At 38.3% G+C, this 15,665-nt stretch overlaps 1 protein-coding gene across 2 annotated transcripts in view; it reads left to right on the top strand.

Moving 5' to 3' along the window:
• OBI1 (ORC ubiquitin ligase 1) overlaps window positions 1–13,730 on the top strand; it is a 47,535-nt gene extending 33,805 nt beyond the window's left edge. For both annotated transcript variants that reach the window (XM_032611647.1, XM_032611648.1), the window contains one exon: window positions 10,228–13,730. In XM_032611647.1, the coding sequence (XP_032467538.1) occupies window positions 10,228–11,743 (1,516 nt within the window). In that variant the 3' untranslated portion in view covers window positions 11,744–13,730. The remainder of the gene's footprint in view (window positions 1–10,227) is intronic.
• Window positions 13,731–15,665: the final 1,935 nt, after the last annotated feature.

Below are 15,665 nucleotides of genomic sequence, written 5' to 3'. Positions count from 1 at the left end.
ACTGTGCCACCAGGGAAGCCCTTTTTTTTTTTTTTTTTTAATGAACTCAGTGTGTATCTGTATAAAGTGTGAGTGTTTGTGTGTGTGTATTTTTCCTCTGGGACATGGCAGAAGGAAGGAGTCTTTACACTCTAATACTTTATACTGCTGCTTGGAGGGAACTGACCAGGGAATTAAGATCTTGAGCTTTCTTGAAGCTTAAGGGATATAGGGTTTAAGAGGGCAGAAAGTCAGAGATTCCTGGCATTCTCCAAATGAGGAGAGTAGAGGGATTTCCTGAAGTTTTCCAAAATTGTACTAGAGATTGAGAGATAGAAAGAGGAAAAGAGGAGGTAGTGTCAGGGCTTGCCTGGCTCCAGGACGATGTTTCTGGTCTGAGTCACCTTACTTGAACCAGGTTTTCCTGCCCTTACCTGTCTCCATGGTGACAGTGAGCTGTGCCCCTTCCTGGTTCACAGGTCTGCTCTTCCTAAACTGTGTCTCAAGATGTGCCAGTACTACACCTGGCTTCCTCAGCAGCATCTCTGCTCTTGCTAGCCTTGGCTGTTCTCTCTTCTTGACCTTTTCTGGCCTTTTTTGTTTCTCACGATTCTGCTCTGACAAATGCCATGATTCCTGGTATTTGACCCCAGCCTGATCCGTTGACTGATTCTGCTGTGCCCTTTGGTTTTCCCGGAAGGGGAACTTGTAGACTGTCAGGGGAGCCTGATGATACCCTGGGGCCAGACTGTGACAGCTGGGTGTGCTCAGGCCCCTCAGCTGCCTGAGGGGCCCTTCTCTGGCTACTCAGCTAATTGGGGGTGGACATTTACTGCAGTTTTCTGTCAACTTGCCTTTATTATATTGATAAGATATTTTAGGAGCCTGTAGTGCATGCTAATGACTAAGCGGTAAGGTTGTCAGAAAGATTACGAACTGCGTGAGAACAAGGATAATGTCTTCTACTCCTTTTGTTTTCCTTCCTCATCACCTCTCAGCATGCCTTAGTCCTCAATAACTATCATCTGAGCAATAATTACAGAGTGGCTGGATCACAGTTTTTTGTTTTATTTTGTTTCATGTTGTTCTTCATGCTGAGAGAGAGAGATTGATTTAACTATAGTGAAAAATGTATAGATACTATTAGTTCAGAGATTTTTAAGTATGCTTTTTTTCACCCAACAACAGTTGCATTCTTTTATACTATTGAGATTTTATTTTTGTTGTTAAGGTTAGTATATTTTGGGAAAAGGTATAAATCCTTTATTCCTCTGAGAACTGTAAAAAGATATGAAATAGCATGTCTCGAGGTTCTCTCCTTCCATGAAAGATTAGGATCGCCATTTATGTCATGTCAACTTTGAGGCTGATCTTTTAGGGCAGAAAATTAGGGCATTTCTGCATGGAATTGAAATGAGATATATTTAACAAATAGAATGGAATTTATTCCACAGTAAAAAGAGTAGTCCATCTTCAGGCAGTGAATATAGATGTGGTTTAGCCCTTTTTAGAGACTTAACCACAAAAAAGAACCTGTTCCTCTTCAATTTACATATGCTGCCCAGCACTTGGGTGTTTTCTATTAGGAATTTCTAGGTATTGCAGCAAGAACTTTCACCACAATTTTTAAATACAAATGCATGGTTAGTTCAATAAAATAAACACACACAATAAACCTTTCTTTAAAATTGTGTTAATAATACGAGCTTTTCTTTTTGGCTGCGTTGAGTCTTTGTTGCTGCATGCGGGCTTTCTCTAGTTGTGAGCAGGAGCTACTCTTCGTTGCGGTGCACAGGCTTCTCATTGCTGTAGCTTCTCTTGTTGTGGAGCACGGGCTCTAGGCGTGCAGTCTTCAGTAGTTGCAGCATGCGGGCTCAGTAGTTGTGGCACGCGGGCCCTAGAGTGCACGGACTTCAGTAGTTGTGGCGTGTGGGCTCAGTAGTTGTGATGAATGGGCTTAGTTGCTCCATGGCATGTGGGATCTTCCCAGACCAGGAATCAAACCCGTGTCCCCTTCATTGGCAGGCGGATTCTTAAGCAGTGTGCCACCAGGGAAGTTCCTGAGCTATTATTTTTAAACTCTGTTCTCCATTTGAAAGCTTGCCAATCAGACTCTTATTTTTTTTTTTTTTTTTTTTTGCGGTACGCGGGCCTCTCACTGTTGTGGCCTCTCTCGTTGCGGAGCACAGGCTCCGGACGCGCAGGCTCAGTGGCCATGGCTCACAGGCCCAGCCGCTCCACAGCATGTGGGATCTTCCCGGACCAGGGCACGAACCCGCGTCCCCTGCATCGGCAGGTGGACTCTCAACCACTGCGCCACTAGGGAAGCCCTACCTTAATTTTTAAACAGGACTTTTGGGAGGTGGAGGAAGAAGGAATGGCTGCAAGGGCCTTAATTCTTTGTCTAGTTCCACTGTCCATGTGACCTTTGTCTTTAGGGGGAAATTGTGGCTTTTTTTTATTCTTCCAAATATTGGAGCACTTTCTGTTTTGTGATAAATATAACAATATAAGATGAAATATAACATAGCTTGTGTTTTTTATTCCTATTAGAACCCTAGATAAGTAAGGACCTATGTGATATTTAGGTCCTAAAATTATACATTTAAAATTTTGCTCATTTCACATTGGTACCTTTGTTTCCATGTAGTTGAAGATGCCTGCTGATTGTGCATGAGGTAGACAAGAAGATAATATATGCTTTTTACACATAGCACAATTAAAGATGGAGCTTCCAGTTTATGGTTCTGGTTCAGATTTAGTATTCATATCTGGTTAAAATAGTCATGCTTTTTGGGTTGGCATTTGCCAGGTTGATCTGTCTGTGCTGTAGTTTCCTGCAAGGCCATTTTAATAAATGATCTTTGGAAGTTTGAAAATACTCTTGAACTTATACCTAGAACATAATAGGTGTTTGATAAATATTTATTGGCTTTGTGCATACATATCTGAATGTATTTCTACATCTTGTTATTTCCTCTCCATATTTCTAATAGCAAATGTATGTATTAATAAATAGTACAACAATTTTAGTCCCTTGACCATATATACAGACTTGGCACTCAGTAGACATGCTTGTGTTTTATACTATGTCATAGTATAAATAGGTGCTGACATTATTTAAGAAAGGATCTCATGTTCAAGCATCTCATATGGCTTCATACATGGTGTTTGGACTCAGACAGACTTGGCTTCTTGCTGCTTCCTTTCTGCATAACCTGGAAAAAGAGACAACCTTTTTAAGCATCTCATTTTTCATCTTTAAAATAAGAATAATAGATCTTGCTTCATAAAGTTAACATGACAATTAAATTAGGTAAGTTAATATATATCAAGCATATAGCAATGTCCTTGACACAAGTAAACTTTCAGTGAATTGTGGCTGCTGCTGTTATTGTCACCAGCGTTGTCGTTAGTAGTCACTTAGAGCATTGTGGAAGATTTGTCTGTTACATTTAATTTTGGTAATTTCCATCCCCAGAGTTCACTTGCCTTTATTTATTTATTTATTCGGATGTTGGGCCAGGGAATAGAAACATTATCTTGAGTCTTCAGGAGGGAAGAGGTTTTTCCTGTTCTCTTTTGGTATGCCTCATGTTGTTTAATATGTTTTTGTGGACTCAACTAGTGTGACAGGGATTGGCTATAGACAGTACTTTTATGATTAACAGATTCTCTAGGAATGTAACATTTTCATAAGTGTTTCATTTTAAACAGAGAAAACTCTCTTGAAGAAACACTGGCAAGTCATCAGGTTCAGCAGTGGATTAAAATGTATAGGGCACTTTCCAAAGCTTCTCTAGTAGTTTAAAGACAGTACGCTCTACCCCATCCTCCTGATACATACACAGGGATGAAGGTAGATATGAGTAATGCACAGACAGCTCATTGGGAGCAGGTGAGAGAAAGGCCCTCACCACCAAGTACAGTTTTGAGCTGTCGACAGTGCCGGTCCTCCCTGTGTTCTTTCCCTGGAGTACGCCTCCTCCGCATCCTGTACACACATGTGTACAGCAGAGCACAGCACTGGACCTCCCCCTTTCCTTCCCAGCGCTGCCCAAACTCAGATCCTAAAGAGCTCATATCACAGACCACTCACTGAAGTTCTGTGTAATCAAAAAGAGGCATTTGCAAACTTAAGGAATCTTTAACCCATATATTATGCTGTAGGAGAAAATACTTAGGAAGGGGAAAGGAACAGTAGAAAATCTTTTCCCCTAAAACTTTTATCTCTCTTCCATGTTTTAAGAAGATACTTTCCAAGTATCTCCATAAGTCAGGGAATGAGAAGATATGCAACTGCAGTTATATAGCCAGGCATCTCTGCAATAAAATTTACTGTATGCCTGGGTCATTCTTTTCTTAGGTAAATGTAACAGTTCTTTCAAAAGCAATTATTGAGGCTCACTCAAGTTTACTTGGTTTTCCCACATACCAAGCATTACTTTAGTACAGGTAATCCTCACTTTGCATGGTTGTATAGAATCATAAAAATGACCATTCAACCTAAAACCATGCAAAGCAATCTCAATAATCAGTGAGAAAAATCAAATTGTTCTATAAACTTTAATAATTTTTATCAAAACATTAAATCTCTTACTGTCAGTTATAAATGTATATGAAGATGAAAAAATAGTAAAACTGATACTTATTTAGTACATTAATATTTTTATAGTACAATTTAAAACATTAGAAACATTGAGAATTGAAATGTTTTATTTCTTTATAAAAAACTTACGGAGAATAATTTGAATAGTGCTTGCCTTCTTAGCGTATAGCTTATGATATGAAGGCAGCAACTTTTCTAACGCTTCAACAACTATTCCTAAGTTTGCATCAGCTTTACATTTAATCCTGTTGTGCTTTCAGTATTGTGAAATAGCTCCATGTTGCTTTAATGTGAAGTTTTTTGCCAGCCTGTCACTTCCTCTAGACATCTTTATCCTTTTCATCACAGCCACTTCTTTCATTTATGTCAACAAGTTCGCCTTTCCCAAGTTCCTCTGGCTTACCTAGGATGTCTCAAATAGTGACATTTTCAACATTCCCACAGTCAGCTATTCTTCTCTACACTTACATTTGATTCTAACTTTACTACTGGCATTAATCACTTTTCCATTTCTTTGCCAAACCTCATCTTTGTTGCCTAGTGCTATCTTTTGATTATCCATTTTTGTAAATGTCATGTGACAGCACAACTATATGTTTTATTGTCTGTGTATGAAGTGAATAACAGGTGCACAGTCACTTTCAGACTTTGAGAGAAGTGACCTGATTGGTCACTGTTCATGATGCACGGTCTGTTGTTTATATAGTGTTTTGTGAACTGAAAAGCTGGCAGTGAAGTTTTACTTTATGCAGCTACTCACAGTTAATATAATGTGGTAAATTTGAACCATGTTGTTCAGTGACTGGTGGTATTTAACTAAACTGTGGTAACTGAAATTTGTGCATATCGAAACCATCAAGGACCTCGATTTTGAAGACCTATCAGGCTGGATCACAAAAGCTGGTCCATATCCAAAGATTGCTTTCACTTTGTTTCACTCTTACCTCAGGTAGTAAGTAAGGACAATATATAAAATCAAAGGTACGTGGAAGGCAGAGGGGCTCACTTCCCCAGAACCCCTCTTGTTCCTCAAGAAGATGTTTCTGAAGTTTGGTGGTCTCAGCAACCCACTGGGCTTTGCTGCATTAATCCCTTTTGTTGGGGCTGCCATTGAGAACTAGAGGGGCAAAGTAAATTACTCAAGTTTCACAGCTAGTTAATGGCTGCATAGCACTAGAGGTTAATTCTTTTGACACTTGGTTCTGGCATTTATTCTTTTATCACATTGGCTTTCTTCTGACACTCTTCAAACACGTCCTGTTCCTCCTGTGTGATGAGCTATGAGAAAATGTGGTCTTGGGAACTTTTCATTATTAGAGATGCCCTTACTCTAGTTATAATACCTCAGAGGTCAAACCAATAGGACTTTTCATTTCTCTTACTTCTAGTAGGGACAGGACCAGTCTTGTACTTATGTAGCTTTTTGAACAGGGGAGCTCTCAGCCATAATGTGTACATCAGTTAACGTTGCAAGATGAAGAATCCTTTAAGCTTCTCCGTAGATTTTAGCAAAACACACTTCTGATATCAGATGCAGCCCCCAAACTGCTTTATGTTTTCTCTGACATAATGAAGCCCTTGGCCATCACTGCTGCTTTGAAAATCAAAGCCTTCTGGTCTCTAATGGAATGTTTATAAAAATACTCCATTTTGAAATTTGTGCAGGAAAAGGAAGTATGGTAAATGATATTAGAAATCCCTCTGGCTTGCCTTCTTAATGTTATGTAGTCTGGAAATATCTGGAATTAGTGTGAATAAGAGAGTATTAATACCCAAAGTTAAATAAGCTCTTATCCTCATTGTTTTCATCCATGGAAGTATAGCATCAGGTGTGCATCTCTAATTGTTATTTCTATATGATCAAGTAAGTTGTCTCTTGCCAAATTTAATATTGGTATCTAGGGTAAGCTAAAAATATGTCAGAAGTCTCATCTGTTTGCATTCTTTTGCTAAGGTGAAAGTGGAAAGTGTTTTTGGATGGAGTAGAGTGTAGAACAGCAAGCCTGTACAATAAAAAGAACTATACTGTGTATGTATGTCATTCTCTGTTGCTTTCTCTGGTGTCAGTGAAAAAAAGAAAATAAGCAGTCAAACGTATGAAACATTTAGTTTAGTAATATAGTGACTCATAATGCTTACGTGTGAAAGAGACCCAAGGACCTTTGGATTATCCTGTGGTGTTGGCTCTGTCTTGATGTAAGGCATTGATGTATCTTAAAGTAAGAAAATAACATCTATTCAAAACATATTTAATGAGAAACTACTGTGTACTGTGAATTGTTCTAGGGAGCTAGCCATAATTCCTGCTTTCCTGGAGCTTATACTCTAATGGTGAAGAGAGAGACAGAAAACAGATAAGCTACATGGACTGATAAATTAATTGATCAGTTCATTGGGTTTCACTATATATTTCTTTTAGTTTGCCCACCAGCACAGTTCCCTTATTAGAATGGTAAAAAGGTCTGAATATTTGAAGTGTTACAGACTTGCAGAGTATTGAAATAGAACTTAGGGGAGTTGAGGGCATTGACCTTTTAGAAAACAGCCGGCTCCATCAGTGACTCCTCCTTGCTTGTCCCTCTCATATGTGCTTAGTTGCTGGCCTCTGTTGTTAGTTCTCATGGCACTTCAGCTTTCTCTCTGAAGTAATACAAAAAATATACTTAGGCTATCATTTTGACTTCAGCTCAGAACATTTGTTAACTAACTTCTTTTAAAAACATAATAATAAAAAAATTAGGGGCAAATATAGCATCATAAAATGACATTATGTCTGAAATTCCAGACTAAAATCTAGAATAAGAAGCTGCTAATATTTGGAGAAACATTCCTTATTTGTCACTACTTCTTTTTTTTTTTTTTTTTTTAATTTATTTATTTATTTTTTGGCTGTGTTGGGTCTTCTTTTCTGTGTAAGGGCTTTCTCTAGTTGCGGCAAGCGGGGGCCACTCTTCATCACGGTGTGCGGGCCTCTCACTATCGCAGCCTCTCTCGTTGCGGAGCACAGGCTCCAGACGCGCAGGCTCAGTAGTTGTGGCTCACGGGCCTAGTTGCTCTGTGGCATGTGGGATCTTCCCAGACCAGGGCTTGAACCCGTGTCCCCTGCATTGGCAGGCAGACTCTCAACCACTGTGCCACCAGGGAAGCCCTGTCACTACTTCTTATGTAGGCCTTTGAGTTCCCAAGGACATCCTTTGGTAACAGCTGACTTACTATCTAGTAACATTATTTGCTTTTAAACCATTTGATTTTATTTTTCATCTGAGGATAGTTTTATTATAAAAATTGCACTTAAGAAAAAGCAAATTTTGTCTTGGCAAGCAAATTTAAGGCTGTCACTTTTGCTGTTTGCATTAAATAAACATGCTACATAGTTTTTCCATTTAAAAATATGTGGGTTGTTTGATTATGCCAGAGTAGTTACAGTCAAGAACCCACAAATATTTATTTTTTACTTTTTTTAACTTTTTGACCACACTGCACAGTATGTGGGGTCTTAGTTCCCTGACCAGGGACTGAACCCGAACCCCCTGCATTGGAAGTGGGGAGTCTTAACCATTGGACAGCCAGGGAAGTCCCAAGAACTCACAGATATTTTTGCTGAATGAACTTAAAGATCTTTGTCCACCTTTTAAAATTCTCTTGCAGAAACTACCACTCTGTCAAATACTACATATACAAAACAAAACATTTTTCTTTGGTGAAAAAGGAAAAACTCCCATCATTCATTTAACCAAATACTCATAGTAGTAAACTTTGTCTTTAAAACAAGGAGGCTTGTGGGCTTCCCTGGTGGCGCAGTGGTTGAGAGTCCGCCTGCCGACGCAGGGGACACGGGTTTGTGCCCCGGTCCAGGAAGATCCCACATGCCGCGGAGCGGCTGGGCCTGTGAGCCATGGCCGCTGAGCCTGCGCGTCCGGAGCCTGTGCTCCGCAACGGGAGAGGCCACAACAGTGAGAGGCCCGTGTACCGCAAAAAAAAAAAAAACAAAAAAAACCAAGGAGGCTTGTTACTGAAGTTGCTCTGGTGTTTGCTTTGATTTTTAGAGGTTGATGGGAGTGTGCTCTTTCTGGGAGATCAGTTAATTGCAGTGAGTAGGTCAGTATTTGGCAACATGTCTTTTAAGGTCCTTTCTAACCCTGAGATTTTATGAATCTATATTTACCTTTGTCCCTGCTTTTTTCCCTTAGTGCCAAGAGCAGGGATCATGTAGGGGAGGAGCTGGAGAGTGAACTGGGCTACAGTTTAGGAGGAGGTGATGGGTGTTGAATGAGAGTCATACAACATATAGTTGTTGACGCAAAGAGGTACATTTACTGTTGGCTTCTTCTCCGTTTTAATTTTTTAATACTTAGTACATTTTCTTAATTGTAATTATTCTTTTGTAATTAGGGAAAAAAGAAAGAAAAAGATAAACCCATAGATTAAAACAATTTGTAGAAGTCACCTTCTCAAGTACCTTGCTCAAAACAGACAATCCCTGAATTCTTCAAGATGGGCCTATATTTACGTCATCAAAAAGATGATTAAGAAAAAGCTTTTTAAAAGAACTTCTGTGGAGAGAAGTTATTTTTCATGGGGTTAGAATGTAAGACTTATGTTTACTGACTCATAAGAAGCAGTTTCCTGAAAGATGAAATTTCCTTTGGTATTCAGATCAGATAGAATTTAAGATAGATACTTTATGTCCCTTGGAGCTGGGACAGTCTTATTGATCCTTTTATTGTCAGCTCCAAATATACCATGAGCCATACTAGGTGCTCAAAACTTGTTTTCTTAGCTGAACCCCAGTACCCATTCTTAAGGGAATAGTGGAAACAAGGTAATCCCAAGTGAGAGGAGTGATTTTTTGTTGTGTTCTTTTTCATTTATTCTTCAAAATGTTCCTTTTCAGAAAATGTGAAAATGTTTTTATGTGTAATACATTGGAAGCACAAGCATTGACTTTGTACCTCAAAGTTGGAAGAAATGAAATTGATGTCCCACACAGTTGTGAAATGCCAAAAATAAGTAGAGCTGAAATGAATTAAAGCCCAGTATTCAGAAAGGCCAAGTAAAAACCTCAGATCAAGGGTAGCTACAATTGAAAGGATCAAAATAAGTATTTAAACCCACTCCTGCTGGAACTGCTAAGATTTCTGAATTTCAAATTGGCATTTTATGTTTGACAAGGTGACATTGTATAAGGAATGTATTGTAAAACAGTGCTGTACTATAGGAAAATGATTGAATGTAAATATTTCAAGATGTGGACCACTGTTCAAATGTTATCATAAATCTTTGCCATTGTTTTAGGATATAACTCTTCATGCATATATGAGCTGAATTGATAGTGCCAGCTCTTAGGAGGGAAATTATCAGTGAGTTTCTGCCTCACTGCTACTACTAGTATGATTTGACCACAGAAGTATCCTATTAGGCCTTTGCCATTATTATCATATGCTTATTAGTACATAAATGGGGAAACCCTCTTTTGAAGGTACTACATCTGTCATTGCTCTTATCCTGTTCATTGAGTGGTCTGAAGTGTCACTGTTATGTGAAATTAGAATGGGTGGAGACAATTTGCACTCTTAAACTTCGAAAAGGAAAGAAAAAGTCTTGAACTATAAGGTTAACGATCCTTCCATTCTTTGTAGGTTTGGAAGGTTTACAGTAGCTGCTCTTCAGTCCAAAGTAGAACAGTATGAACGTGAAACCAATCGCCTCAAGAAAGCCCTGGAACGAAGTGATAAATATATAGAGGAACTAGAGTCTCAAATTACACAGCTAAAAAATTCAACTGATGAGAAGGAAGCTATGAATTCCATTTGCCAGAGAGCACTTTCTACAGATGGCAAGGGGAGCAAAGGCACCGAGGAGGATATGGCATCCAAGAATCAAGGTGATGGTGCCAGAAAGCAGCTTGGCTCATCAACCTTGAATTCACACCTGGCAAAACCTTCTAGCAGTTCTGTCAGACAGGAAAGCACCAGCAAAACAGAACCAAATTGTTCTAAGAACAAAGACTTATATCACAAACGGGTGGAAATAATGTTAGATGTGACAGATACAAGTATGGATACTTATTTGGAAAGAGAATGGGGTAATAAGCCAAGTGATTGTGTATCCTACAAAGATGAAGAACTCTATGATCTTCCAGCTCCCTGTACTCCTTTGTCCCTTAGTTGCCTTCAGCTCAATACGCCAGAAAATAGAGAGAGCTCTGTGGTCAAAGCGGGAGGTTCCAGAAAGCACTCAAACCATCTCAGAAAACTGGTGTTTGATGATTTTTGTGATTCTCCGAATGTTTGTAATAAAGATTCTTCAGAAGATGATAGAAGTGAAAGTGAGAAGAAATCAGAATGTTTTACTTCCCCAAAGACAGGGTTTTGGGATTGTTGTTCCACGAGCTATGACCCCAGCTTGGATTTTGAAAGCTCAGAAGAGAACACGATAGCAAATTGTGTTGGAGAAATTTCTTCAAAATTGAGTGAGAAATCAGGCTCATGTTTATCCAAGAGATTGAATTCTCTCCGCTCCTTTGAAATGAATCGGACAAGAACATCCAGCGAAGCATCAATGGATGCGGCTTACCTTGACAAAATCTCGGAGTTGGATTCAATGATGTCAGAGTCAGACAACAGCAAGAGCCCTTGTAATAACGGTTTTAAGTCATTGGATTTGGATGGCTTAGCAAAGTCATCTCAAGGCAGTGAATTCCTTGAGGAACCAGATAAGCTGGAAGAAAGAACTAAACCAAACCTTTCTAAAGGTTCTATAGCTACTGATCAGTTAGAAAATGGAAATGAATGGAAACCCAATTCTTTTTTTCTCCTCTCTCCATCTGACCAGGAAATGAATGAAGATTTTTCACTCCATCCCAGTTCTAACCCAGGAACCAATGAAATCAAACCCCCAAGCTGTTTGTTTCAGACTGAGTTTTCCCAGGGTGTTTTGTTAAGCAGTTCACACAGGCTATTTGAAGATCAAAGGTTTGGGTCATCTTTGTTTAAGATGTCCTCAGAGATGCATGGTCTTCATAACCACCTTCAGTCTCCCTGGTCTGCTTCCTTTGTGCCCGAAAAGAGGAATAAAAATGTGAATCAATCAACAAAAAGAAAAATCCAGAGCAGCCTTTCCAATGCCAGCCCATCAAAAGCAACTAAAAGTTGACTAATTAGAAAGGTGTCATTTATGTTTTTGTCCTGAGAGGAAAATAAGATTTCAAAGTTAGTTTTTTCCCCTCATAAAAGCTCTATACCATTTTGAATTGATAATCTTTCGTCAGGTGTCAAGTCAGAATGGTGGATTAGCCTGTACCCAGGATACTTTTGTTCACTTTGAAGAGTTTTAGTCTTTTTCATTTTCATTTGGGGATCTTTTTGACCAGAAAAGGTAGGGTGAGAGTTTCTTTTTAATGAATATTATACGTATCTGGTTTGGGTATATTTTGTTTTCTTGAATCTTGATTTAACTATTGAGGTACAATGGCCTATTAGTAAGCCTCAGTTATCTTCAGAACTTGGAATTTTTAAATAAAACTTTCGGTGTTGTCCACATACTGCTCATAAGACACTTGAGTTTCTTTAAGGCTTTTCCTAGGGTGGAAATTATTTTGCCTGCCCCTTTTTATTTATGTTTAGTGATAGCCTAACTTTTATTCAAGGCCATGATGGAGAAATAGCACTCGAACCTTAGTCCAATACTCATCTACTTTTTTTTTAAGTTTTATGTATATGTTTGCATTTTTAACATTGGGTTCTGTCCAGTTTTTGTGAAAATGTGTTGCTAGTATGAAAGAATACATTTTCTATATGAAAATACTTGTTTTATGTCAGGTAGCTTTCATTCACTCATCTTTTTGTGTGTGTTGAAAATCAGAAATTGAGCCTACTTTAGCAAGAAGTCATGGAACAGTTGTGTTTGGAGGAGCCTAAACATGGTAGCTTCATCGTTTCAGATATACAGGTGCAGGAGCGCTCATTGCCAAGTTCTTGATCCACTTATGTCCCAGGGGAACTTTCTTTGGAGTGGTAAAGTTCTTGTTTGCATGTTACTGTTCTTCATGGAAGCTGTATGCATGGTAGCATTCTTGCTTGCACTGTTTTCCTTACTTAAGAAAAAGAAGTTTCAGTTGGCTAAAAGATTATCTGTTATGTAGGCCCCAAAAAACTTTTTCATGAAGAGTGTAAAGGGGGTGAGAATAGGTGAGCTAAGCACAATTTTTAATTTAGATTCTGAAAAGGTATATTATTCTAAACATGTTTGGTATGCCCATATAGGCCTTTAAAAATGGTTTGTATGTTAATGACTTGTTTATCTAATGTGCACTGAACATTTTACATTAATACTGTACCGTTTTACAGTAATACTGCATGCTTTTCTATGTGAATTGAATAAAGGATGTCAGAAGCACTGTAACCCTTGATGTCGGCTCATGTTGAATTAGCCTATAAAGACCAGTAAAACTTACCATTTTTTATTGATCTTTTAATATAGGGGTTGGTGGACTATGGCCTGTGGTCCAAATTCTGGCCTGTACCTGTTTTTGTGAAAGGCCTGTAAACCAAAAATGGTTTATAGATTTTTAATGGCTTTTAAAAATCCAAAGAATATTTCACAACACAGGAAAATGATATGAAATTCAAATTTCAGTGCTTTTAAATAAAGTCTTATTAGAACATGGCTGCACTTACTTGTTTACATTTTATCTAGGACTGCTTTTGCACTGAAACGGCAGAGTTGAATAGTCTTAACAGAGACCATATGGCCCACAAAGCCTAAAATATTTACTGTTTGGCCTTTTACAGAAAAATTTGCTGACCTCTGTTATAAGAGACTCAGGATTCAACAAAACCATAAAAGTATAAAAAGTCACTTTTATGATTTGGAGGATCATGACCTCTACTTTTAGAAGTAATAAGAGCCTCCTCCCCCCAAAACGGCTTAATATAAAGCATAATTTTTGTTCTATCATATTTTTTCCAATAAGTATTTATATATTACTTTGTCTTTCTGATAATGTTTAAGCTAATGGATACTCTCAGAGATATTGCAGTTTAAATATCTTTGACAATGTGGATATGCATTTGAAATTCTATTAAATGTAGAAATCTAACATATTTCTGAATAGAGTAAATTTGGGGGTAAACCTCACTCTAAGTTTGTCTGTAACTCTTTTTTTTTAACCATGAGTGTGTTAGGTTTTAATACAAACTGACACTGTGCCATGGAAATGCAGAGTGTGTAACCTGATTTACTAGTGCCTAACCGGGTGAGGGTGTCTCTATTGGGTTAGAGTATTTCCTAGCTGCTTCAGAAACACTGCTCCATTCTCTCCAAAACAATATTTCATATATTAAATTTAAAAAAAAACTGCCATTCCTCAGTTGAAGGAAATAATCTGTGCAGGATCTGATTTTAATGACACATTCTCATTTGTACTCCTAATCTCTTTACCATAATCTGAAATGTCATGACAAATATGGTGGTGTCATTTTAAAATATATCTATTATATATACACACCCTAAAGCAAGACAAATACTTTTTTTTGAAACCAAGTACTTTGCTAACCTGTATCTCATGTAATCTTCTTTTCAAACTCTGTGAGCCAAGAATTAATTTTCCCCAGTTTACAAATAAGTGAGTTGAGAATTAGTTGTCACACAGCTAGAATGGGATTAGAACCCTGTCTCGGAGCTGGGCCTCTGACTCCAGACCTTGTACTCTTCCTCCCTCATGCATGGAATGCATGGGAGTTCACATTTATAGGCCAAAGGATGAATGGGTTTGAAGTTTCCAAGGATTCTTTTTAAAGTAGTATTTTGGAAGTATTAGCATGTTTCTTTTCAAGTAGCATTTAATTCCTGACTGTGTCCTCAATCTAAGTCTACTACTAAGTGGAAGCTCAGTGATGGGAGTCGTGTGTGTGCCACTTTTAAGTTTATAAAGATTCACATTAACTCTGACATTTAGATGAATTTCAAAATAGCACTAAGGCTATGTTAGAAAAAGATGTGCTAGTGATAAAGGGAAAAGACACATCAGTTCATGTCTTTATAAAAACAGTATCTTTTGACTGCTCATCTTTTAAAAATGCTATGGCTAAGAGAATGTGACATGATGTTAGATATTATTTTGACATGACCTTTAGTGTTTATCTTTTAATTTTTAAAATCTTCATCCCATCCAAAGTGACAAATCTTTTTCCTGTTCTGATGGATCAACTGAGACTTAAACTGAAAATGTCAGACTTGAAGATATATAGTCCCTTAATTTCAAATCTGCTCTGTTTTCTTATAAGTTCGTTTGTATTTACTCTGGTTTGAAACCTCTGAAGGTACCACTGAACAAGGGAAGAGCTTCAGTCTTGATTCTTAAGATGTTTCAGGAACCTGTTTCTATATACTTGAATGGTTTTCAATTCAAAGTGTAATACATGCACTAGACTTTTTCCCCCCTCACTTTTGTACCTGTGAATGATATTTGTAGAGAAGAGTTTAGATTCATGGAGTGCGGCCTATTTAGAAGGGTTTCCCAAGGCCTCATAAGAAGGTCTTTCATTCCTATTCGTGGGAGTCCTACAACAGTCTTTGCCTATCATGATGTAACCCGATCCTTTTAATAATACTTGGCAGAGAGAAAACCTTTTAAGCAGTGATCTCAGAGTGCATAGCGAACATTTATTGCTTAATTCTCGGAACCCCACTCTGAGGGAGGAAGCTGCAGCTTTCTTTTAAGAGCCCATCTGAAGCTTAGGCTTGGATGATCTTCAGTTTGACATGACAGAGGCAGCCTAGAATAAGTTCGATTGAAGCTCCATTTCTTGAATCAAGGTAGATTTCTAGGTCTGCTGTGTCTTAACAGGGAGCAGACCCACTCTAATAAATGTTAGTTGCATTAACCAAATGTGTAGAAGTGTGCGCCTAGTGTGACATATAATTTGGGGCTGTGAACATCCAGTACCGTAGGGCAAAGATTTGACTTAGGCATTTGCTGAGACTTTCTGTGAGGAAGGAGGACCTAGTTCTGGACCATTTTAATTCTTATAACACTGGTGAGTAGAAAAGTGTCTGTATTGGGTATAGCATGGGG

Source organism: Phocoena sinus, chromosome 18, assembly GCF_008692025.1.
Source record: "Phocoena sinus isolate mPhoSin1 chromosome 18, mPhoSin1.pri, whole genome shotgun sequence".
Classification (NCBI taxonomy): domain Eukaryota; kingdom Metazoa; phylum Chordata; class Mammalia; order Artiodactyla; family Phocoenidae; genus Phocoena; species Phocoena sinus.
Note: the sequence above shows the minus strand (reverse complement) of the source record. Positions and strands in the feature narration are given on the sequence as shown.